This window comes from Stenella coeruleoalba (assembly GCF_951394435.1).
Source record: "Stenella coeruleoalba genome assembly, chromosome: 1".
Classification (NCBI taxonomy): Eukaryota; Metazoa; Chordata; class Mammalia; order Artiodactyla; family Delphinidae; genus Stenella; species Stenella coeruleoalba.
The window spans coordinates 5,087,005-5,113,178 of record NC_137169.1 but is presented as its reverse complement, the minus strand read 5'-3'; the positions used below and the strand labels follow the sequence as shown (position 1 = coordinate 5,113,178).

The 26,174-nt window shown below is 50.8% G+C and overlaps 1 protein-coding gene across 1 annotated transcript in view; it reads right to left on the bottom strand.

Moving 5' to 3' along the window:
- CAMTA1 (calmodulin binding transcription activator 1) overlaps positions 1-26,174 on the bottom strand; it is a gene marked incomplete at its 5' end in the record, with an annotated part of 885,827 nt that overhangs the window by 566,874 nt on the left and 292,779 nt on the right. Inside the window, 1 exon segment of the mRNA XM_079918494.1 lies at positions 24,694-24,761. Within this exon segment, the coding sequence (XP_079774620.1) occupies positions 24,694-24,761 (68 nt within the window).

Sequence of the window (26,174 nt, the reverse complement as noted above, 5' to 3'; positions counted from 1 at the left end):
TGGGGGGGGTCCCTGCACCCAAGGAGTCATTTTTATGAAAGAGGTCAAGTGCGAGCCAGTCTTCAGAGACAACAGAAAGCATTTAATCCTTTAATTTCTGGAATTTGAACTGACATCAGGGGTCCTTTAAGAGCTCTGTGAAGTAAGGCAGTTTCCTGCGCTCCATACCCCAGGCTGCGAGGGAACTGCACGGGGATCTGGGAAATACTGAAGTTACTGGCTTAGCAAATTACTTGTCATTCCACACAAAGAGAAACTCTGTCCATTACACATGCCACACTCTGCTCTCCAGCATAAAAATCAGCTTCCGAGGTCAGCTCATCTTCTAACAAACATGGCTTGCGATACAAATGGGTCTGCATTCAGGGAGTCTAAATAACAAGTGCTGCATTATGTCAGCTCCTGGTCAAGGTCTCCCGCCTCAGTCCCTGACACGCGGGTGGTTCTGATGTCGCCAAACCGTATTGCCCACTTCTGATGTTCGGTGCGCGTTTGCAAAAGCGAACCGAGAGTCACGTATCTAACACTCTGGGATATGCATTTTGTGTTTCACAATGAAACATTTCAAACAATGTGTGAAAACACAGTCGTAAACATTTCTGACTCCCCAAATCACCTTTTGATTAGGATCAAAAGCATCAAAGACCAGACAGAGTGGGATGCCAAGAACCTGAAATCTAATGTGGACCCATCTACTGCTGAGCAAGGAGAACCTAGTTCAGCTGGTACCCTCAGGTGACAGGTAGAAGAGTGGGGGGATTCCGAAAATGTGTCCCAGCCATCAGAGATGGTTGCATCTGTCTGCAGAAACAGCCATGAGCACGTGGGGATTGGAGCCAGGCCCTGGGACCAGTCAGCCTGTCGTCCAGGCATGGAAGCCCAAGAAGCCTTTTTCAGCCGATACCTTGCCTGAAAGTGCTGATTAAATTAGTCAGCCTAGTAAGACCCTAAGGGGCTGGGGCCCAGATGGAGACAGGGAGACGTTTAGAAGGAAGGGCAGAGTGTCATCTGGGGAGGGTGGGCCCAGTAGGGGTGATGACAGCAGCAAGGCAGCATGAAGGACCTGGAGGACACGACAAAAGAAGGAGGGGTGGCTACGGAGATGCGGAGGGGCGGGGTGGTGGCGGGGGTCAGGAGCATGAGGGGGAGCTGGTTGCTGAGTGAAGATGAACGACGGCAGGTCTGTAGGGACAGGAAAGGCTCTCTGAACTGGCCTCCCCTTCATCAAGGACCCAGATAAGCTGCCTCCTCCACCTCCCTCTACAACGCCCAATGCCTGAGGCCCATCCCCTGCCCAGGATGGGAGGGTGGTGGGCACCGCGTGCTCAGGTCAATCCGTGTCCGCCCAGGGGAGCCGGCGGTCGCTTTTTCAGGGGGGTTTCAGCTGGTTGGACCGTTGAGCCACTGGTCACGTGAACTCAGCTTGGCAGGAGTGATCACACCGTGGAAACTGGCAAATGCTACGAGTGAGCAAGCCCCCACCCCCCATCTGCTGAACACCCAGCAGCTCGTGGACCACAGGTAGTAACTACTCTCTAGTAGGGCATTCCTTCATCCATCATCTGGGTTTGTATGTGTGCCAAGAGCCAGTTATGTTGATTCCCAAGCCTGTTTGTGCTGGCGAATTGTAGTTTTCACTGCAATTATGTAAATAAATAATATATAGAACACCGAAACGTGAGTACAAAAGGAAAGCTGGTTTTTCCTGTGAACAGTAAGTCAGATACTTAGCAAGATTCAATAAAAGTGAGTTGCCTAAAGAATGTTGCCAAGCTGAAGGGGATTGATTCAACAATAAAATATTGGAGGGGTCGTAAAACTCTAGAGGACTCTGTACTCGGACTGCTCCACAAGTGTCCTTAGTTCCCCCTCCCCTTCGAAGACATCTAAATTGGAAATGGTAGGCAGCGCACTACGAGGTGACCTGTGAAAAAAGATGGAATTCACCCACAATCAGCAGGCCCACCCTAGGGAAAGCAAACAAAAAAAAAACACAAAACCTTGGCTCCGAGTTAAAAGACAGCAAAGTCAATACCTGTTTGTAGGTTTTCAGTTAAAATTCATAAGGCATGTATCTATCACGATGATGATTCTCTACTGTAACTGATTTTTTAAATTAACTAATTAAAACCAGCCGGGTCATCGGCCAAGCACTGGAAGTCACCTCCCTAGACGTGGTGGAGGAAAGCACAGAGGTGGAAGGCAAGGAAGAGCCCGCCAATGTGACCAGGAAAGAGGGCTCTAAAGCCAGGAGACTGTGACGGCTGCTTTTATATGTCAACTTGACTGGGCCGCGGGGTGTCCAGACAGCTGGTCAAACAGTATTCTGAGCGTGTCTGTGAGGGCGTTGTTGGATGAGATGAACATTTGGATCATAGGCTGAGTAAAGCAGGTGGGGTTCCTGAATGTGGGTGGGCCTCACCCAATCAGTGGAAGGCCTGAAGAGAACAAAAGCCCTGACCGTGCCACAAGGAAGGAAGAACTCCTCCTGCCTGCCTTGATCTGCGGCCTCAGTCTTTTTCCTGCCTTCAGTCTGGAACTGAAGCATTGGCTCTTCCTGTTGGCTTTCAGACGGGAACTACACATCAGCTCTCCTGGGTCTCCAGCTGGCCGACTGAAGATCTTGGGATGTGTCAGCCTCCATAGTCACGTGAGCCAATTCCTTGTAAAAAATAAGTTCACACACACACACATACACACACACACATACACACACACACACCCTATTGGTTCTGCTTATCTGGAGACCCCTGGCTAATACAGAGGGCGACTGGGCCACAGCAGAGAAGCCTTCCCTGACAGCTCACAGAGATGGTACTTTCCTGCCCGCTCTGTCTCTGTGGTCTGTGTATCTGCAGCCCTCCCCCCACCCCCATCAGACCTGAGCTCCGAGGGTAGGAGAGAGCCTTATTCACAGCCCTTGGCGCCACGGAATCAACTAGAGGACTTTGACAAAGGGCGGATCAGTCCGTGGGGGCAGATACTGCAAAGGTTAAGGGGGAAGAGGGTAGACGAAAGGCACTGCTTTGGGCATAAGGCACGGCTACGGCCATGGTGGGAGGGGCTGCCAGGAGCAAGGCTGAAGAATCAGAAACGGAGGCTCACGACCGATCAAAAGAAAGGCCCACGCGGTCACAAGGCCAAGGGCTCCCGTGGTGACTTCACTACTTCACCCTCCCAGACAGCCTTTGACCAAAGGTACTGAGAGGTAGAAACTCCTGCATCCAAGCGACTTCACCTTTGCCAGACATCTGGAGGCAGGAAGCGCTCACCTCCTTCTGTCTGTTACATTTCTGAGGCATATAATATACGGCTCAAGCGAGAGAATATCATTAAAGGTTAATTATGAGAAACTTAAAGGTTATTTTTGCATATCTCACCTCTTGGACAAAAGCTGCTTCCTCATTACCATGTCAGAATATAAATTAATCCGAAAAGCATTAGAAATGCCACAAACTCTTTAACCTTATTATGATGTGAAATACCACGTGTAAGTACGTGTGGCCCTGGCCTGTCTGGGGTGGGAGGTCGGCCTGAGACCCTCCTTCCTCTTTCTACTCCTGGACGCTCGGACCCAAAGCCACTCCAGCCCCGGATCCTTCTCCAGACCCAGGGAGCCGGGTCAGGACGGCCTTTCCCTAGAAAGCTGCCTTGCTCTCCTGTCTCCAGGCAGCCCTGCCTGGTTAAACGGGCCACATCTGAGCACAAGGCCAAGGGCACAGGTGGGCATCCCAGCCCGAACCCCATGCTGGTGATCAGTCTGCGGCAGTCTGCCACAGTCCTCTGGCCCCAGGAGCCATTGGGTCCCAGGGCCTCCCATTCATCCCGCCCCTGTCTGTGGCTTCTGACAGAAAAGGATGGCTCCTGCCTTAATAAAGTGAGACTAAGTTTCCTTGAATAATTTATCTGCACACATTGCATTTCAGAAGGTTGCCGCTTCTCCTGCTGATGCTACATTTTCCTGGGGTGAACCGGGAGCCCCGTGCAAGGACCAGGAGAGACTGGGCCAGTGTACCCAAAGAGGGGGACACGAGGCTTCCCGGGAAGGCTTCCACAGGTGGGGCAGAGGGCGAAGCAGGAGGGAAATCAACCAATACCTTCAGCGGCGTGGCTGCAAAAGTGCAAGAGCCGGAACCCGGAGCGCCGCCACCACCCCCTGCAACGAAGTGAGTCCTGGAAAGGGGAAGAAATAAGCAAATGTCTCCTGCGATTCAGCTGCAGAGCCCAACATTTCCAGGACAGCAAGGGGACAAGGACCCTGGAGAAGGTCAGAGGGAACCATTCAGTTCCGTGTGATCACTGCCCGCCTTTCCCAAGTCAAAGACAAGCATGAACCGGGGGCTGGGGGGGACACGTGGAGATTTGGGGAGACTGGCGTGCTCAGAGCAGGCCCGTACGCCCCGCACTGTCTCCCCGTACCCTGCCCTATGCAACTCTTCCAGCTGAGTTATATTTGTTTAATAAGCTGATACTCTAGTAAGTTAAAAAGAGAGAGAGAGAGAGTGAAGAGGGGGCTGGTGGCCCCCAGGATGTGCTGCCACAAAGGAGGTCAGAAATAAGAGGGAGGGGGGGGGCCCCCGAAGCTGTTCACGGGCAGCCAGCATCTGCTGGGCATCTGAGGGGGAGGACGGCTGGAACCCAAAGAACAGTCAGCCTTGATCGGAAGGGCCAGGGTTGGTGTTCGGCTCTGTCCCTCGTCAGCCGCGTAACCTCGGGCAGGTGATCACGTCTTCATCTTCTGTCTGAACCGGAGCCGATCACCTCCGTCTCTGCCAGGTATCATGAGGAAAACACGAGCTGGCACAGTCCGCCGCCCCGGAAGGAGTCAAGAGAACCCATCCCAAGGGAAATGTCAGGAAAATCATCTACAGGCATCTCGAGAGAGACAGAGGAAAAGGCCAGTCCGTGCCTCTCAGGGACATACAGTCCTGTCCCCTAAAAGTAAGAGGACGGGTTTGAATGAAGCCAGACCTGAGCGACAACCAGGGGACCAGCAGTCGGCTCCGGAATCAGACAGATGCCCCCAGCACCCCCGTACGTCCTCCTCAGGGCGGGGCTCAGGGAACGAGTTAAAGAGACACCAACCCCTCCTCCCGACAGAGAGATGTCCCCACACTCAGACTAAGGACAAAGACACATGATGACACAGGAACCGCTACCGCCTCTGGGCGGCTCTGCCACATGGGATCTCACTGAATCCTTGCAACAGTCCCGGGAGATGGGTACTCACAGGCCCATTTCACAGGGAAAAGAAAGCTGGGGCTCAGAGAGACGAAGCAACTTTCCTGCTGGCCATGTGAACTAAGACGGGCCCAGGTCTGTCTCTTTGTCTGTCTGTCTGTAATGCCCACACCTAAAATTGCATGAGGCTGCCTGCTCAGGGGAACTCTCAGAGGTTTCCTTCCCAACAGAAAGTTCCACAAAACCAGCAACAGTGAAGCCAGGGCGATGGTAGGTGTGCCCCCAAGACACCCCCATCGTCAAGTCTGGACCTGTGAGTGTGCTAGTGTGCTGGGTTCCACGGTAAAGGGGAATTAAGGCTGCTAGTCAGCTGAGAGTCAGCCGACCTTCAGGTACGGGGAGTGTCCTGGAGAACCTGGGCAAGCCCAATGTAACCGCAAGGATCCTTAAAAGTGGAAGAGGGAGGAGGTGAGGAGAGCAGAGATGGAGAGAGGGGCAGAGAGATGCTACATTGCTGGCTCTTAAGACAGAGGAAGGGGCCGTGGGCCAAGGAGTGCGGTGCCCCCAGCAGCTGGAAAAGGCAAAAGGAAACGGATTCTCCCCAGAGCCTCCAGGGGGAGCCAGCCCTGCTGACGAGACCCGTGCCACACATCTGACCTACAGACTCTGTGATAACAGACGTGCGGACTTTAAGCCACTGCATTTGTGGTGACCACTTACGGAGGCAATAGCACACCAGTGCGGTAGGGCTGCACGTGGAGACAGGAGTCACCCGAGAGTCCCTAAGCTGGGAGGGACCTGGGGTCACTTTCTGCTGGCATGGGCAGAGGACCAAGCAAAGGGGAGCCTGGACGAGCCCGAGGACCAGTGCCGTCCCTCTGGGGTCAGAGGACAAACCAACCTCCTTGAAAAGGCAGAATCTGACCCCTGTCCTAAGGATACCCATTCATCCGCCCTAGTTGAGCAGCAGCTGTCTGTAAAATGACACTGGCCTCCCAGGTAGCTAATTAGATATTACAACAAGAGGACACACTCGCCCCTGCAAGAGGGCTGGATAATTCACAGCGGACTTATCTGAATGAAGCAGCAGAAGGCAAGGAGCCGAACTGGGTCAGGCCGGCCCAGCCCGCTCAAGCAATTCAGCTATTAGGTCATTTTAAAGCAAAAGGATGACCTGTTGAAGGGATTAATTATTGGCTTCTCAACTCTCCTGAAGCACAGTGGCTAAAAATCATCGCAAACCGATGTCTATTAAACTGCCTCTGAATATTCCAGCCCTTCAGGAAAAGAAACTTCAAGAAAAGCAGGGGTGTTGGGGGAGCTGCAAATTCTAATGGGTTGGGATAAAGGGTTACACGGCCCGAACACATGCTCTGCTCCTCGTTAATAGGATGCCCCAGCAGCTCCTGGAAGCAATGAACGGGTGGTGTCGAGATCTCAGAAGCAAATTAAGCCAACACCTGGAGCCCAAGAACACGACCCAGGAAGGAGCAGAATGAACACTTGAAAGTCCGATCAGTTGAATGCAGGAATACCTCGGGCTGCCTCAAGCTCGTTCCCGGAACGACCCGTGCTCCCTTTCCAGGCCGCCACCGGCAGGAGAGTCGCTGGACCCATGAGGAGCCGCACAGAAGCCCACGCACCAACGACGAGGCCAGGCCAGGCCAAGCCCACTCTGGGCTTCAGACCCCACGGCTCCGCAGCAGGTGGCCCCGCTGAATCAGCCCATCTGGAGTTGGGCTGCTGAATGAGGACGAGCTGGGCTGCAGTGAGAGCCGGGCCAGCCGGGATTCACAAACACGAGGCCGTCAGCCTTCTCACTCTGGCCAACAGGAGACCGGCCCACCTGCCCCTTCTCACTGTAACATCTTGGTTGGTGGTCTGAGCTGCCATAACCACAGAAGGTCCCCTTAGAGGCCACTCAGAGACGGCAAATGGGTGCGAACACAGCTAGGAGTGGCCGCCTGAAACGAGCGCTGTTTAGGAAGGCTTCTGAGGCTGGAGCCCGCTCTCAGGAAAGTGGTGGCGTGATCCTTGACGCCTGCCCTGAGCACAGGTGGATCACTCATACTTGCCGTCCTGCAATCCAACTCAGTCATTTTACGGAGAAGGAAACCGAGTCCCAGAGAGGAAAAGTGCTCTGCTCACGCAGAAAGCGAGCGTGAATGCCATGATTAGCTCCCCAGGTACACCTGGCTCTCCTCATCAGTCTTGTGTCGTCTGTCATTGTGGTAGGCAGCATCTAAGTTAGCCCCCAGTGACCCTCACCTCCTGGAATCCACGCCCTCGTGGGATCCCCTGCCCTGGGTGTGAGCTGGAGCCAGTAGCTCACCTCTTAGAAACAGATTTCAGCAAAAGCAACAGGATGTGACTGTGGGGTCGGATTCCAGAGACTCCCGTGCTCTTTGGCTAACTCGCTCTGATGAAGCAAGCCGTCATGTTGGCCCACGGGGCAGGGGGCCCAGGTTACCTCTGGCCAACAGCCAGGAGGAATCAAATCCTCCAGCAACGACGCACGAGAGCTTGGAAGTGGATCCTGCCTCACTCCAGTCTCCAGATGGGTCTGCAGCCCCGGCTTACACCTCGGCTGTGGCCCTGTGACAGAGCCTGAGGCAGAGGCATCCAGCTAAGCTGGCCTGGATTCCTGACCCACAGAAACAGTGAAATAATAAATATTTGTTATTTTAAATCACTGAGTTTCTAGGTAAATTGTGATACAGCAATAGATAACACAGTGATCAATAAATGTTTTGCATGCATACATAAATGAGTTTGGGGCTCTGAGCTTGGTCTGTGCTCAGACATCCACCCCCTATTTAAAATGCTCTCCTCTGCTGAGTGTTGTGATGTGAACTCCCATAGTTCTCTCTCCTCCTTCCTCTCTGAAATGTGCTTATCCCAAGGATCATTTTTGGTAGTTGAAAACGACATGAGACTTCAGGCCATCATCCTGTACAACCACAGAATAGAAGTGGGGGGACAATTGGCTGTGTGTGTACAGAGTCCAGGGGCCATCTGGGCCATCTGAATGGGTTCCTGGTAAGAGAACCATAACAAATATGATTTATTTATAATCATATTATTATAATCATATAATCATATTATACTTGTGGCAATAACACCATGCCACAAGTGCTCAACACACTTCATTCACAACAACAGGAGTTTCCCCATTATAATTCCCATTATACAGATGAGGAAACTGAGGCTGCTAATAAGTGGTAGAACTGGGATTCAAATCCAGTCTGGACCATGACCACTACTGGCTCCAGCATGAAATCTCTTAATTGACCCCAGGTTTCTCAAGCTCAGCAATATTGACATTTGGGGCTAGATAATTCTTTTTTTTTTTTTTTGCGGTCCACGGGCCTCTCACTGTTGTGGCCTCTCCCGTCGCGGAGCACAGGCTCCAGACGCGCAGGCTCCGCGGCATGTGGGATCTTCCCGAACCGGGGCACGAACCCGCGTCCCCTGCATCGGCATGCGGACTCTCAACCACTGCGCCACCAGGGAAGCCCGGGGCTAGATAATTCTTTAATGTGAGGGGTTGTCCTGTGCATCGTAGGATGTTTACCAACATCAGTGACACCTCTGCCCACTGGATTCCAGTAGCAAGCCTCCCTCACTGTGACACTAGAAATGTCTCCAGGCAAAGTGGGGAGGGGTGTGCCAGAATCATCCCCCTTTGAGAACCACTGCTCTCAAGTAAGGGAAAAAGTCAGCCTGATCTCCATGACCCATCAGGGCGCCCTTGTAAATGGTTCTGCTCTGATCCCGCGAGATTTACGAGTCACAGGAACGGAGGTTTCCGCTCAGACGTGGGTTTGACCCCTCCTTGGGAAGGTCCTCTAACCTCCCCGTGCCCGCCTGCACACGTGATCAAAGGCGGCGTGTCTGTGCCCTCAAGGGCAGCTCTTCAGCGTCAGGAGCAGCTTTGCCTCCTTGTCCAGCCTCTGCCAGGCTCTGCACACACTGGGCACAAATGAAGACATCCAGGGGCCTCCCTCCCTCCCTCCCGGAATGCTTCAGGCACCCTATGGCCTCTAGAGCCTTATACTCATTTATGCCAAAGCCACCAGTTAACAGCTCTCTCTGTGATATCGGGACAGGAAAAGCCCCAAGTGTCGTCTCTTCCGTCCCCCATCAGGGTGCACCATCCCCCCACCAAAGTTCACGGTTTTCTGACTGAAATTCACCCTTGCAAATGTTGCTGTGCTGTTTTTCCCAATGAAATCAATCGAATCCAATTGATCTTGGCCCCGTTTTGCATTCTTCCTACACCTCTCCGTGTGCGCGAGGGAGCACATGCATGCACACGTAGACACACACACACACACACACACACACACACACACACACACACCAGGCTCTGCCACGCGCTGTCTGGGAATTACCCTCTAGTTATCTCAGATACGTGTGGCTTGTCTCTGCAATTGGATTAGGGGCCATATTTTCCACCACCTTTGCAACCGCACGGCGCCCAGCGGGTGCTCAGGAAGGGCTCATTGAATGATGCTCGGCATCGCGGAACCGCATTTCATCGCCCCCTCTCCTGGTCCCCGCTGCCGTCCTGCATCCATAACGGGACAGGCTGTCCCTGGCGGTTTCCACACCACCTCCCCTGACAGGGCAGCCCTTCAACCTGCATGTTACTGATCGGATCTCACCCTCCGAGTTAACAAGACCACTATCCCAAACCAGATGGAGCCCTGGTGGCTCCCTGAGTCACAACCAGAAAGTGGAGATATTAAGCCAGCTGCCTGTTGGAAGCCCCTTTCCAAGCCAATTAGAGACAATTTTAGGAGCATGGGTTCATGAGATGCAGCATCAAATGCTCTCCTCTGAAAGCAAGGCTTTTACCATAGGATCAACTTCTTCAGAGCAAGAATTGCACTGGAAAATTATAATGAACGCTTGGCAGTGCAGAGAAAACTGTTCTGCGGGTTATAAATACTCCCAAATGCCCCACTACTCCGGGTGGTTAAAAAATTATTTTAAAGCACTAGATACTGAAGTTGGGGAAAAAAACACTCAAGTGTGAGTCAGAGAGACCTGGGCTCTAGTCCCAACTTCCATGGCTAATTAGCTGAGGTGACCTTGGGCAGTTCACATAATCTCTGAGACTGTTTCCTTGAGCTGAGGGAAGTGGCCAGATGGTTGGACAGGAGAAAGAGGGGCTTCATTCAATACATGGCTCTCTCTCTCTCTCTCTCTCTCTCTCTCTCTCTCTTTCTCTCTGTCTCAGTATCCCACTGAGCTTTGCCCACTTTGCAGGGCTGTTATGAGGATTAAGATCCCCGATTTGAACGGGCTTTGCAAGTTATCAACAGCCTATGAGGTACTCAGAAATCTTCAGTACCAGTGCGTGGGTCCATGCTCTAAGCAGTTTTACAAATTAACATAACATAAAAGAAATCAGATAGCTAAAAAATGCAAATAAAAATTGAAGCTGTAGTTAACCCTTGGCTGTGAGTATTTTTAGATAGGAAATCAAGCACCTCCTAAAACTCCATGGCAAAACCCAAAGTTATGTTAAAATTGACTTTGAAGCACGTGCATATTAGCATTCTTTCACCAGGATGTATACCCTCACTCATCACATCTGGTTTGGGTTAGTATTAAATCCTGTTGCAGTTCCTGAACAAACAGCAAACAGCTCAAAGCCACAGCCGGACACTCCCTGAAAAGGATCCCAGAACTGCCCTCCGGGCCCACCCACTTCACCACGCTCGTCTCAGTGCCCCTCGGGAACCGGGAACATCGTAGGAGAAATCCCCAGCAGACTTGTGGAATTTTCCTAAACTAATGGCAATGCTACTTCTGTGAATTCAGACATTTATCCAGAGATGATGAAGCCCTAACTTTCTGGCAGGGGGTAAACTCACAAGGCAATGACCTTAACTTAGCAAATTAATTCTAAAGCACAATTGTTTTCAATCTTCATTTAAAATCAGCCTTCGTTAATCTAGATTTAATGACATAAGAAATGGAAATTCCCTTAATAAAATAAGTTATGAATATTTATCGTCCCATTTTACCTGAAAATTGAATAATCCATCAATTAACTTTACTATTAATTATTTAATGCAAAATTAATAAACTGCAAAACTCTGATGTATCCTTGCAGACCCTCTGGCACTGGATAAGGAAATTAAACACCAGAGAAATGTAACTACGGGTAATTCCAGACATACGCCAACGGGATATATGGGGTTAAAGGTGGAATTTTTCTCCAAGAGGCAGAACCAAGCTACTCACTCATGAAGTGGTAAGAGAGATTTTTTTTTTTCTCACCTTGGAATTCTGTACCACAGCCGGAAAAGAACTCAGAGTTTAGCAATTATTGCAAGAGAATATTTCCCCCGTGCATTCTCCTGTCATCCATCACCACCAATGTCGTCAATATTTTTTTTCACACGTACGTAGATGGGCTGTGGCATGAAGCCATCCCAGCCAACAGATCCCCTCGCCCTGGAGGTCCCTTCCTCCTCCGCAGCCTCAGTCAGAACCCCGGTGGGAGGAGGAGGGGTTGAGCCCACCTGGGTGGGAGAACTGTGAGGGGACAGAGGGGCGGGTGGGGGGTGACGTCAGCCAAGTGCTGGGCAGCTGGCATTCAGGAGGAACCAAAGCTTTGAACTTTGAGCCGCTGAGCACCCAAATTCACCAGGGAGCCTGGTTCACTGAGACTTCCGACTCTCCAAAGTAAAAGGTCTGTCCTGCAGTAACAGGACGCAGGTACCTTCTGACAGATGGAGCCTCAGTCTTTCCATCACTAAAGTGGGTATCTGCAGAGGCCAGTGTGGGCGCCCTCCTGCTTCTCTGTCCTTCCATTCTTGTCCTTCCAGTCTTTCCCCAGCTACAGGGCCACCAGGACGAGGCTGTCATCAACATCTGCTCATTTAACTGCCCCGCTCAAAACCCACCAGTGTGGGTCCGCACTGTCCAGCGCTGTCCCCAAACCCTTAGCTTGGTCTCCACGGCTCTCCCTCACCTCACCTCCACCCACGTCTCTCCACCTTCACTACCTGGGCTGCGAGGACTTCCTGTCCGCTCCCACCCTCTCCTGACGCCTTCCTGCCCAGATCTGCACAGGCTCCTCCAGCACAGCCAGGGAATGATGTGCTCTCCTTCTGCCCAGCTCATCCCACCCCCAGCACACACACATACATGCACATACACATGCTCGTCCTTCAAGTCTCTGTCCAAAGCTCAGCCCCTCAGGAAGGCAGCCTGACGGTCCCTCCCACCCCGTCTGCTGGAGGACCAGCCTCTCAGTGCACTTGGCCCTGGCATCCCTTGTCAGCAGCACCATTATCGTAAACTATCTGTCTGGTTCACTACTCCATCCCCAAAGCCCAGCATGGCGCCTGGCACACCGCGAGCAATGTCCACTGAATAAATAGAATGGAGCAGACCAACGATACAAGAGGTGACAATTTGATTCGGGAGGAAAAGGCTCACGCCCAACCCCATGGGAGAAGATGACGCGCCTTCGCCAGAGTGCCGTCAACCCCCAGATCCAGGGGCAGCACCTCCCGAAGTCGGTGGACCGAATTAACTATTGTGGGCCCGTGACACTGAGGCAGGAGCACCGAGGGTTTGTGTGTGTGTGACTATGTGTGGAAACGGCACATTTCCCGGGGCAGGCTGTGCTCCATGGGGGAGGCGAGCAGGTCTCCTCCGCTCTTGTTTCTCCATCATTGCACGTTTTGTGCTTTCCCTAATTTCATCACCTTCCTCTACAGCTTTCCCCTTAAGCCTGGCAGTGCCCTGACATTTCAGCCTAAGGGCCAACTGCCCTTTTATGTACAAATCCAATTCCACCACAGTCAAAAAGTTCCTTTTCCTAAAGAATTCTCAAAAAAAAAAAAAAATCTGGTCCCAAATTCCTACTGACCTCATTAGGGCAGTGATGGGAATCACAGAGCAGCCCCCTGCCCTCGGCATAGCCAGGACCCTCTCCCCGGCACGCAGCTGCCCCAGGTCTAGACTCAGGCCCCCCTCCGGCCTCCCCAGAATCACCTCAAACTAAATGGCTCGACTGGCCATAGGTTCCCTACCAGATGAGATCAGCTGCCAGGACAGGAGAATTTCTCTCTTCTAGGAGAAATTTTCCTTTACCCAAAATGTTCCAATGTTCCATCTTATTAAATCATTGAATGAAAAGAAGGAAATTTCTCCCAGACATTTTTTTTCTTACAAAACAGGTATGAAATGTACAGTGTGGGGAATATAGTCAATAATTAGTTAATATCTTTGTATGGTGACATGTAGTACTTTACTAGACTTACTGTGGTGACCAGTTCAAAATATATAGAAATATTGAATCACAATGTTGTATAACAGGAACTAACCCAGTGTTGTAGGTCGATGCTACTTCAAAAACAAACAAACTGGGCTTCCCTGGTGGCGCAGTGATTGAGAGTACGCCTGCCGATGCAGGGGACACGGGTTCGTGCCCCAGTCCGGGAAGATCCCACATGTCGCAGAGCGTCTGGGCCCGTGAGCCATGGCCGCTGAGCCTGCGCGTCCGGAGCCTGTGCTCCGCAACGGGAGAGGCCACGACAGTGAGAGGCCCGCGTACCGCAAAAAACAAAACAAAACAAAAAAACAACAACAAACAAACTCATAGAAAACAAGATCAGATTTGTGGTTACCAGAGGTGGGGGGAGGTGGGGGAGGCGGAATTGGAGGAAGGTGGTCAAAAGGTACAAGCGTCCAGTTACAAGGTAAATAAGTACTAGGGGTGTGATGTACACTGTGATCAATACAGTTAGCACTGCTCTATGTTACCTATGAAAATTAAGGGAGTAAATCCTGAGTTATTAGCACAAGAAAGTTTTTCCATTTCTTTAATCTTGTATCTATTTGAGATGAAGGATGGTCACTGAAGTTACTATGATAATCACTTCGTGGTGTATGTAAGTCAAATCATTATGCTGCACATCTTAAACCCATACAGTGCTGTGCGTCAATTACATCTCAATAAAACTGGAAGAAAAAAGAAAATAATGACTGAAGCGGCAAAGGATGTGTTGCGTGTGCGCATGTGTGTATGTGTGTGGGCTGTTGTGTATTCGTATATGTTGTGCACGTATGTATATGTGTATAAGTGTGCATGTGTATATTGTGTATTTCTGAATGTATATATGAGTGTTGTGTGCACGTATGTATACATTGCTTACATGTGTGTTATGTTGTATATTATGTGTCCATGCATGTCTGTGCATGTGTGTGTCTATTTGTGTGCGTGTGTGTTGTGTGTAAGTATGTGTGCGTGTACTTCTGTGTATGTGTGTGTCTGTGCACATGGGTGTATTATGCATTTGTACATGTGTATATACATGTATGTATATAAACACACACGATACAAAGCAAACGCTTGTGTGGAAAGTGGGATATGAGGTAGAGTTGGAGAACCAGGAGAGATTTTCTTCCTTTGTTTTTGGCTTCTTTTGAATTTTTTTAAAGCCCCGTAATAAAAGACTAGAAAATCTAAGAATAGCAAAGATAATACTACCTCCTGGCCAGACTGCGAACAGTGGGAGAATCTCCAGCCCAGAATACCCAGCTGATTTGAGAATTACTCATTGCACGGAAGATGACGAATTGCAGAAAGTGGTCCATTCCGAGAACACACCTTCCAACCTTGCGACACCCCCAAGCACACCATCGGCCCCCTCTCTGCACAGCCAACGTCGATTTATTAGATCAGAATTGATCCGGAGGAAATACCACAGATACCAATCTGGACGAATTACAGAGATACCAGACAATCCTAATTTTCCAAATTCAGGAAAGGGGAGTGAAGATGCTAAGAATACACTGGTCGGCAGCAGAAGGAAAATGAGATTACGGTTGATGGACTCCGACAGGGTAGGTGAACGCCCATCCATTTGTGCGAGCACAATGCCAGTGTGTTTCATTCTCAGAAAGTCTTTACTGTCAGGTGTCCTGCTTAGAGGTGCTGGCAGGTGTCCCCTGGGTGAGCAGTCTCCAGGCAGAGTGCCCTGCACCCCAACTTGCATCGCAGGTGCCCTGATGAGAAGCACCCTGCCCGGAGACTTGGACAATCACGGAAGACACCTTCATAGCCAAGTAGAGACAAAGGCATCAAGGTGCCATTGTCAGGTGACTCGCATGGCATACTGACTGGCCCTGGCCACACCCAGGACCCCCAAAATCCTGCCCAGAAGAGGTCACACCCCTTATGCCCACACCAGGAGAGGCTCTGAGCCGGGGGTGCTGCATTAAAGAGGGTGTGGTATCACTGGAGCTGCTGGCCTTTGGGGCCATCTCCCTGCACCCAAGAAGCCTGCACGTCTCAGCTGCAGGGTTTCCTGGGCCCTAAGCAGCTGTGCATTTCGAAACTTCAAAACTGCATCGTGAGGCATTTCTTTCTGCAGACTAAAAAGGAGAGAAAGAGAAAAAAGCAAGACAGTGAAAGAGCAAGTAAGACTGAGAGTGAGCCTAAGAAGAGGAGAGAGGAAGAGAAAACAGGGGAGCAGGTCCCAGGCAGAAGGGCTGGGCAGTGGCCAGCAAGCACCACCCTCAAGGGACAGGGTCCCTTGACGTGAAGGACCGAGCATCGTGTCTCCGATCTAATGACAGTAGAGGGGTGATCACGGGTATAAACCCACAAGGACAGAGCAAAGGGGAACGGAGACAGGAGGCGGTCAAGGGGGTCAACACATTCTAGAGAGATGGACGGCAGATGCAGCGTTGGTAACCGACTCGGCAGAACAGAAGCAGCAAAAACCCACGTGCCCTCGAGGGGGCACCAGGATAAACAAGCCAATTCGCCTGCAGAGCCCCAGAAACACCCATGGACTGGAAGGATCAGGTGCCAGAGAAGCAGAGACTCGGATAGGGTGAGAGGGAGGGAGGGAGAGGCTGCAGACCTGTGCAGGGAACAGTCAGACCCTCCCAGGGCCCGACACACCCCACCCGGTCTCTGCCCCCACTGGAGACGTGTTTCTTCTTGCAGAAAGGGACCCCGAAAGACCCCAAACTTGGAGACAGCAGAGGAGAGGCAGGAAACACGGATGTAAACCAGGAGAATTCGTTAATTGATGGTGAAATTTCAAGCCCCCTCCCTGCCTGCTTCCCAGACCACTAGCCTCCAAGCCCAAACCACCAGGCAGCGCACTGACAGATCCTTCTCCGGAGAACCCCGAGTGGTATCTCCAGACGTCGGTATCTGGAGATGCAGACTTTCAGGATCCCCACCCATGGAAGCTGGCTACCCCCATTGACGAGCCCTCTTCCCAGATACGGGAAGCAGAGGAGATGGCAGAGTGAGAGAACAGATCCTCCTCTAGCACACAGGGAAGTCAGAAGATAACATCTAAAACTGACAAATCAAGAGACAGCAGAATAAGCACATTGAAAAGTCGGGAGGTAAATCAGAACTAAAAGAATTGGCAGTGGTCACTCCTGGGAGATGGGACTGAGCTGTAGGGCAGAGCGCTGCTGCTCCTTCTTACAAGACTTTTAGGACCATCTGCCTGATTAAACTACGTGCATGGATATTGTTGATAAAAATAAAGAGGGTAAAAGAAAGTGGAGGTTGGAGGCAGAAGCTGACAGCTGCCTAAACCGGCGAGATACGAGACACAAACACACCCTCTCCCCTCTGTTGGCTCCCTCCCAGGAAAGAGGCCCTAGACTTGCACTCCTGGCTCCAGGAAGTGGGAAGGGAGGTGATGAGAGCTGGCACGATAGCAGAGGACACACAAAGCCCGTGAGTGTGACATGCCCCCGCACCCACCCGCACAAAGGGTGGCCACTTAAGGCTGTGCAGCTGGAAACCTGAAGCCAGCCCGGGTCTGCTCCCAGGGGCACCAAGGACCAGGGTTCTGGGCAGCCAGTGCCCCCGCCTTGGCCCCCTTCCTGGGCACCGGGGGGAATCGGCGGCCTCCACCGTCTCCTCCCACTTTGACATTCTGCATTCTGTGATTCTGGAAGATGCACTGGAATCTGGGGCAGACCCACTTTGATATGGAGCTTGGGGATTTCCCCACCACCATCGAGACACCAGACACTTCCTCAGGATCCAGGTCACCGCTCATTCCCCGCCTCATCCAGAAATGCATCCAAACTACAGGACCCCCAAGGCACATGCCTTCCGGGGGGCCCAGGGCACTGGGGCTCCTCGTGAGTCCTGAGCCAGCGGCCGCCACCCGCTGCTACTTTTGCTCTTTGGTTAATGATAACAGTTTGGACTTCGTCAAGCATTTGCTCAGTGCGGTAGGCACTGCGGAATGGATGTAACATGACACATCGTTATATTAATTTGATGGCAGGTTCCCCAATTCACAGAATGCAGAGGTCACCGCACTGAAATCATTGCCAGCCTAGTTTATTTCTTCTTTTGCAGTTCCGAAGGACAGAGTCCCTGAAATGATCTAGGTATAAAGCTGCCCTCCCCAACTGTCCACCAATAGCACCCGCCACAAACACGCACACGCACACGCACACACACACACGCGCACACACACACACGCACGCGCGCGCGCACACGCACACGCACACACGCACACACGCACACACGCACAGGACCAATCCTCAGCTCCCGGCTCTGCCTGGCTGGACACAGCTACAGAGGCAGTCGTGGGAATCTTTTTCTTTTAATTGTTGTAAACTATATATAACATAAAATTTCCCGTTTTTAAGTGTACTGTTCACTGGCATTAAGTACACTCGCATTGCTGTGCAGCCCTCGCCACCACCCATCCTCAAAACTTTTTCATCATCCCAAACTGAAACTCTGTCCCATCAAACCCTAACTCCCCACCCCTCCCCCAGCCCCTGGCCCCCACCATTCCACTCTGTGCCTCCACGAATCTGACTGCTTTCAGCACCTCACATAAACGGGATCATCCAGTACTCACCCTCCTGTGGCTGGTTCATTTCACTGAGCATCACGTCCTCACAGCTCATCCATGTTGTAGCACGTATCATGACTTCCCTGGTGGCGCAGTGGTTAAGAATCTGCCTGCCAGTGCAGGGGACACAGGTTCGAGCCCTGGTCCGGGAAGATCCCACATGCCGCGGAACAACTAAGTCCCTGCGCCACAACTACTGAGCCTGCGTTCTAGAGCCCGTAAGCCACAACTACTGAGCCTGTGCTCTAGAGCCCGTGAGCCACAACTACTGAAGCCCGCACACCTGGAGTCCATGCTCTGCAACAAGAGAAGCCACCGCAATGAGAAGCCCACGCACCGCAACAAAGAGTAGCCCCCGCTCGCCGCAACTAGAGAAAGCCCGCGTACAGCCATGAAGACCCAATGCAGCCAAAGAAATAAAAATAAATTTTAAAAAATTATCTTAAAAATTCCTTTTTAGTTCTGGGAATTTTTTAATCCTCCAGATGGGATCTCCACATGATTTGTGCAATTCTATTCTGCTCACTCCCCAGGAATAGGGGCTTCCTTAGCAAAGTCCTGCAACTGCCCCAAGGAGCAGAAGACCTGGCAGTGAGAGGTGACTCTCGTGTGCCACTTACAGAGGTCCTGGCCAAAGCAGCCCCACCTGCACAGGGACCCACGTGGGGCCTGATGAGGCTGGCTTCCTGGGTGGAGCGCTCTGCCCATCCCTGGCGCCACCGCCTGGCCCCTCTCCGCTGGTCTGCGCAGGTGCGAGTCTGCCGCGCAACCGCGAGCCCGCACACTGCCGCGCACCCTCAAAGCTCCTGCTTCTCTGCGTGCAAGCCCTTCGGAGACAACAGGGAAGGCGCGGCCCTGCCCCTGGGGAGCTCGCTGTCCCCGTGAGGAGGTAAGACTTCCACACTTATGATCACTAAATTGTCAAAAACTGATGACAAAGAACGCGGGCTGCAGAAGCTGACAGAGAAGAGGGCTCCCCGTGAGTTGGCGTGTTTGGGGGACCTCCTGGGAAGACGTCAGATCCGAGGGGCAGATTGGGTTGGACGTGGGGCATTTGAGGGGAGGTCGGTGGCCTCTGAAGAGCAGGAAGCAGGCCCCTAACTGTAATGGGTGCTTTGCAGTGGGGAGTCGAAGAAAAGGATTGAGAAAGGGAGGTTGAGGCAGAATAAGGGCCTTGAACACAACACTGGCTTCATCTCATAGGAAGTTGCTAAGGTTTTCAAGGAGAACAGCGATGTAACAAAAGGAGCGTTTCAGGGAAACCAGCGGGAGGAAAGGAGTCCAGCCTGGAGAGGCGAGTGTCCAGAGCTGTTTCATAACCCAAGCATGATGCAGGTGGCAAGGGCCGAACCTGGGGGACACAGGAAAGTAAGGATGTGAATTACAGTCTGCAACTGGCAGAACTGGTGACTAATTCTATTCAGGGGATGAAAGAGAAAGAGGGGCCGTGAAGGAGGACAAGGTGTGAGCTTTGGACCCTTTAAGATGAGGTTCTGACAACAAGGGAAATCAGAGAACGGAAACAGAGCAGAAGTGAGGGCAGGAGGGAGAGGAAAGGTGATGAGTTTGAGATAATAACATGACATCCAGGCGGCCCAGGAGAGCGGTTCAGACTTGGGGAAGGTCCACAGAGAGTTAATAGTCAAACCCTGGAGTTCTTGGAGTCCTGGGAGGGAGAACTTTGGAGGAAAGGGCAGAAGACCCAAGACATGTTCCTACCACTGGGGTGGGAAAGGTCCAGGGTGGAAGAAGCAGTGGACCTACAGGGTCCTGAGAGCCGGGAGAGCGAGGGTGGGTCTCTCGCCGAGTCCCTTGGGTCTTCTTGAAACTCAGGTCTCACTTTTCTTCTCCTTTCCTTCCAGAACCCTCCCTCTATTGGCTGTTTTACTGCTTATTGACCAAGAAGCATTTAGTGTTCATTATAGGAAAATTCTATTATTAGACCTTTAGTGTTTCAGCGTTAAGACGTCATCTATTTAAATCTAATTAATTAATTAGATAATGAATAACATTTTCCAGCCTCCTTCTAACCGATACACACAGGATTCCTGGGAAGGAAATGTTTTCGATTCCATTTTGAGCTTTGCGTCTCCCCGGCTTCCAAGGAAGTTTGCATGTTTCCCAGGGGAGGAGAAATAAATTATTGGGATTGCTAAGTTTCGCAGCCCGCCTGCCTGTGCTCTGCTGGGCTCTGCTCTCCACCCTGGGGGGAAGTGTGTGCTTCTCCACACTGCCTGCAACTCCAGGCTAAATCCATCTCCAGAGGCCAGCACAGGAACCCACAGCCAAGCTCACCAGCAAAGGGAGGCTGGGTCTCCCGGGTGGTTCAGAATTCGTGGAGATGGGAGGTGGGAAAGAATAGTGGAACAATTTGTGGGGCCACCTTCAAATCCCACACCAGCAGAGGGTTAGCATCAAAGCTAAGTTTGTGGGCTTTGCAATAAGATAATCCTGGGTTCAAATTCCAGTTCCAACATTCGCTGTGCAACCTTGGACAGATAATACACCCTCTCTCCATCTCATCGCCTGGCAGAGGTGTTGAAAGGACTTACAAGCCCACAGAAGTACCCCAGAGCACAGTTCAAGGGCAATCTATACAAGACAAAAAGAGAGTCAACCCAGGTCTCTCCCTTCAAACCCTGACTCACTCTCTCATTCATTTCACAAATATTCATGGAGCACCCACCGTGTGTCCAGCAGCGCTGCAGGCACTGGGGAGGCCCCTTGAACGAGCTAGACCGAAAGTCCCTCTCCTTGTGGTACTTTTACTTTGGGGGAGAGGAGGTCAGATAATGAATAAGTGAATTAAACAAATAAATAGGGGAACTGCACAGTGTGTCAGACGGTGGTAAGTACACTAGAGAAACAGAAAACAGGGAAAGAGGAAAGGGATTCTGCCTGGACGGGAGGGGTGCGATTCTAAATTGTGGGCTCAGGGAGGGCCTCACAGAGAAAGTGACAAAGAATCAAGGCCAGAAGGAGGAGCTGGAAGAACGTACAAGACGGAGGGTGGAAGCTCTTGATTCCAAGACTCTAAATCCAGCTGGTGGGGTGGGGAGTGTGGAGTCCCCTGGGGTCTCCCTGGGGCATTACTGTAGTGCTGGGCACAGAGCAAGTGCCAAATAAAGACGTCTTGAAGGGTGATTTCTCAAGGTGCCATTTCCAGAAGATCCCAGTTGCTGATAATACAATACGGGCTGTTTCAACAATCCGCATTCAGCCCTGTCATAGCGCCACTGCTGCCCCCGGGACCCCCAACCCTGGGAGTCTCCTTGTAGCACACTTCATTATTAAACAGGTGAGCGGGGCTCCCAGGACCTTCTCTGTAATTAGGGCAGGATCGAGCAAGGACTCTATTTATAACCCCCAGCCATCAGCAAGCCACGGAGACAAGGAGTGGGTCCCTCTGCAGCTCCTATACCAACATCTATATGTGAGCTGAATACAACAATTAATTTAATAGGGATTCCTCCACACAAACAATGTATCATTTTATTAGGAAACTCTATAAATGTCAGTGGTGCAATTCATTTTTATTAATTTTCTAAAATGAAATTAGCAGCGGCAGCAAAGAGAAGTTGTATCGCCTCCTCGTTCAACAGAGTTTTGGTGTCATTAATTCCTTAATACCAGGAGGCCGGTTTGCAAGAGCTCAGCAGTTCACTGCGTCAATTAATTTCAATACAAGAGAAGGCGGGGTGGGGAGATCCAAACTCAACTCAACAACTACTTTAAGAAGATTCTTGAACAATCACAGCAACTTTTCCCCCTCCTGGGACAAGACGCTTTCAAGTGTAAACACGGATTGGATATTATAAGACTAATAGGAAACGTTCTGTCTTCACCCTCTGCCCTTAGGAAAGAAATTCGTCCTTCCAAAGCCTGGAGAGATTGTGGAAGGTGCGTCCTAAAATCAAAGCCTCCAGGAGGCCTGGGGACAGCCCCTTGCAGACAAGAGGGACGATGACACCCCCGTGCTTGGACGTGGACCCTCACAGCATGCAAAGAAAGATCACAAATACTATCTCATTCAGTCCTCATCGTGACAGAATCAGTGAGGACAGAATCAACACTGACCCCTGTTTCATGCGTGAAGAAGAAAAAGTAGACCTTTGAAAGGGGATGAAATGACTTTCTTAAAGTCATAAAGCTACTGACTGACAGGGCCAAGGCTCAAACCCAGATTTGTCAATGTCGAAACCCACACTCCCTCTCTCCTGCCGGGGCACCCCTTGTGCCTCGGGATGGGAAGGCTCTCAGCTCTATTTATACTCCCAAAAGTCAAGTGAGTCAGGCATGACCATGAGTGACATTCGCTTCTCCGTGGAAACCCAAATTCAGACTGAAACGTGAGGCAGAATCCCCGCCTTGCTGTGCAGCCAGAGGGCAGCTGAAGCAGGACATGTGTCTGCATATCTGAAATCAGATGTCTGGCCCGGGACACGTTCCAGAAACTCTCACTCTCTGGCTAAAGAGAAGCTCTTTCCTTCCACTTAGATTCAGGGAGTGTTTTGCTGAGGAGTGAAGGGAGTGTGGAGCGGCTGGAGGCTGCTCGAAATGAGAACCGCTGTGGGGAGCCGGGAAATGGTGCTGAAGCAGGGATCAGACAGGCTCTCTTCCGTCCAGAGAAGCTAGGGCAGCAGTTCTCAAAGTGAGGTCCCAGGCCAGCTGCACCCCATCACCTGGGAACCTGTTAGAAATAACGGGTGCTCAGGTCCCACACCAGACATACTGAATCAGAAACTGGGGGTGGGGTGCAGCACGTTACTTTAACAAGCCCTTCAGCTGATTCTGATGCCTGCTCAAGTTTGGGAACCACTGCCCTGGAAGATGTCCCCAGAAGGAAGGAGAGATGAGTGTGCCAGGCTTTCCATGGTACAGGACACGGCTGTGCTCACCAAAGAGTAGACTGCATCACCATTCATTCTCCCTGCCCCTACTCCGACCCCACTGTAGCAAAGAATGTCCTTCTTGGCCTCATTCTTATTGGGCTCAGCTACGGGAAGGACTTTGGCTAATGGATTTGTGAGCAGGTGTGACATATGATGCCACACCCAGCATCATATCCAGGGGTTTTCACTGTGCCTGCCTTGGAGTGCCTCGGGCTTTTAAGCCTCTGCCATCCCCCATGAGAACCAGATGTCCCAGACAGGGAAGGGATGGGGGCAGGGAGGCTTCCTCAGCCTAGGTTCTACAACAGAAAGACACATCTCCAGTGGACCGGAAGTCAACCCAAAGCCACAGCCACCCCACAGACCCATGAGCAGGAAATAAAAATGTATTGTTATAAGTCACTTAGTTTGGAGATTGTTTCTTACAAGGCATTATCACATCAAAAGCTGACTGATACAAACCATTTGATTTTATAGCAAAGGAAATCACAGCCTCAGAAGGCTGAGGAGTTGAAGACATCCTACAGAGGGGTTCAGGCTGAAAGGTAAAAGACTCAGAGTCAAGCTCTACCCTCACCTGGAGGATGCAGGTCTCAGGAACTAATCCTCCTTTCCTCAGTATCCTCTGACCTCCTTCAAAATGGAAAATTCTGTCCTCATCTAATGGATGCTAACCAGTAAAAACCTAAGCCTCACGAAGAAATATGTTAAAGAATCTTCTAGACTGAGGAAACATCTTTCCTCCATGGCTCACAAAGGATGAACAGGTCAAGCTGATGGCCAAGTGGGCAGAGGACACACCCCCAACCCTTTCCCTGGTCTCCCAGTTAACAAATTTGGAGAATTTGGTGCTTCTGGACAAAGGGAACAGACTGGACTTTCTGCCTCTCAAATTCAAACCCACAGAGCAGTTATCCTGTAAGCCGCACTCCAGCTAACACCACTCAGGCTGTTAAACACCTGGCCCCGTCACCGCTGATAGAAAAACTGTGGCAATTGGAAGAGAGTGGCCGGGTATTTCCGAAGCTCTAGAACGGAACATTCTAAAAATGAAAACATGAGAGCTAGGGAGGAAAGAAGAGGCTGCCTTTAAAAATCAACCCTAAATCCCAATGTCTCCATTCTTCACAAAAGAATGTCACTTGCACTGACAGAATTCAAGTCAGCTGAATCTTCACCAATTCCCTCTATTCCCAAGTGGTGAGACTAGTTCAGTGTCTGTGGCAGTTGACAGGTTCACGGACATTGACTAAATAATAAACTGCTAACTTAGCCGTGAATTCTGATTTGGGAGACCTTAACACCATCAAGAAAAACTTGACTTTCAGTTTGTAAAACGTATTGAGATGCAAGTGGACAGGTGAGGTAGTTTCCCTTTTAGAAAGTAAGTTTCTAGAGAACACGGGTGTCAGATGGGCACTTTCCCAAAAGCAACTTCCCCTGATGGTCCTGCCCGCCAGACCTTTTCCAAGCACCCGGCTGAAGGATCCAGCGTGAAGCCAGCAGCTTAAAATTTCCAACTTGCATGATAGCAGCTGCCCTGTTTTTAATCCATCCGATTGCAGTCACTACCACCGTCTTAGGCTGATGACTGAGACCTCAGTGTCACAAGCTCTCAGGCAGAACACGGCCTTTTGAACTTGCCCATGAATTGACTGGCCAAATCAGGTAATCAATGAACATCAATCCATTTACTGTACATATTTGAAAAACTGTGAGATCTGGGACATTACCTTGTCTTAGGGGATGTGGTTAGCCATTCTTCGTGTTTCTCAAATGTTATTAAATAAGCTGCAATTTCCTGAAACAGAAGAATAAAAAGATAATAACAACAATTAGCTCACATTGGATCCTGAGAGGTAAGAAAGTTTTCTGCTGTTTCCCAGCTGCTGTCCTCTTTTGTGAGGCCGGAACCCCATCTCCAGTGGAGAAACACTCGACTTGGACTGTGTTTCTATTTTGACTTTTTTAAGACCTTTCCATTCAACCTGCCAAACTATAATAATCAAAGCACTGGGTTTCTGAGTCAGTGGCAAGGACAAAGATATTTCTCTGTAGGAGGAAAACATCAGACACCATTTCAGCTTCTAAATGTCATTAATTTGAAGGAGGGGGAAAACACATGCCAACAACAGGTCTCCACTCATGCAAGGTCAGAATTGGAACATTTAGTTGGCCTCCTTCTGAAGCTGGAGTAACCTTTCATCACTGTCACAAGAAATGTTGCCTTCTCTCAGCATGAGCCCCAAGCCCCGAGCCAAATCACACAAAGATTAAAAAGAAAAGAAAAAGCCATATGACAGAGACAGAGACAGAGACAGAGAGGCAGAAAGAGAGAGAGAGAGAGAGTTAACCTTTCCCACTACTGATAACTTAACGTATTGAGGAGTGCTTCAGAACGAAGAGCAATGTCTGCAGAGTTTAAGGCAAAGATGGAAGAAATGTGGGCACCTGGAGGTAAATTAAATATTTATAAACACAACAACATCACTGCAGATAGAATTACTGATTTATTAACAATTTCCATAAAAAGCCAGTGGGTGACATCCACATAAGTCATTGCTCGGGCTCTGAGGCATGATGTGGGCCATTACTTCCAGCTCCAAATGAACCTGCTAACTTGAAAATGGCAGGGACTGTAAGTTAGATTAATGTTGGACTAGTACACAGTTCCCTTGATCTTGGTGATGATACAGTACGGAGCTGCCGCCCTTGACAACCAGAAAAATGTGGAGAACGGGCCTCCCTTCTCAACTTTCTGTACAGCTGGGGTTCGTGGAGGGCTCCTCGTGATAGAGCAGCCTGGCCACCTAGAGACCTGCAGCCTCCCTCTGCAGTTAGCCTCTTCTGGGCTTGGACATTAGGGAGTGGACACCCATGACCACAGAGACGCTAAACTTGGCCTTGAAGAAAAAGAAGACACATCACCAAAACCAGGGAAGCGGAGCAGCTCAAGGTAGAAAAAACCACCCATGCCACACGGTATGAAGGTCACCGGCCTGGGGGGCGTGGGCAGTCAGGGCCTTACATCATTGTGGAAACCAGCCACGACCACGAGCTAGCCAATGACTAATCACCAGAGCCCAAGCCATCTCAGTCCAGAAGACCGGACCTTTCACCAAGAAGCTGGGAAGCAGAAACCTATGACAAAAACAGAGCTGCCTTGTTGTACAGATTTTTACTGTTGACTCTGCAACCAAAGAAGCTGATCAAC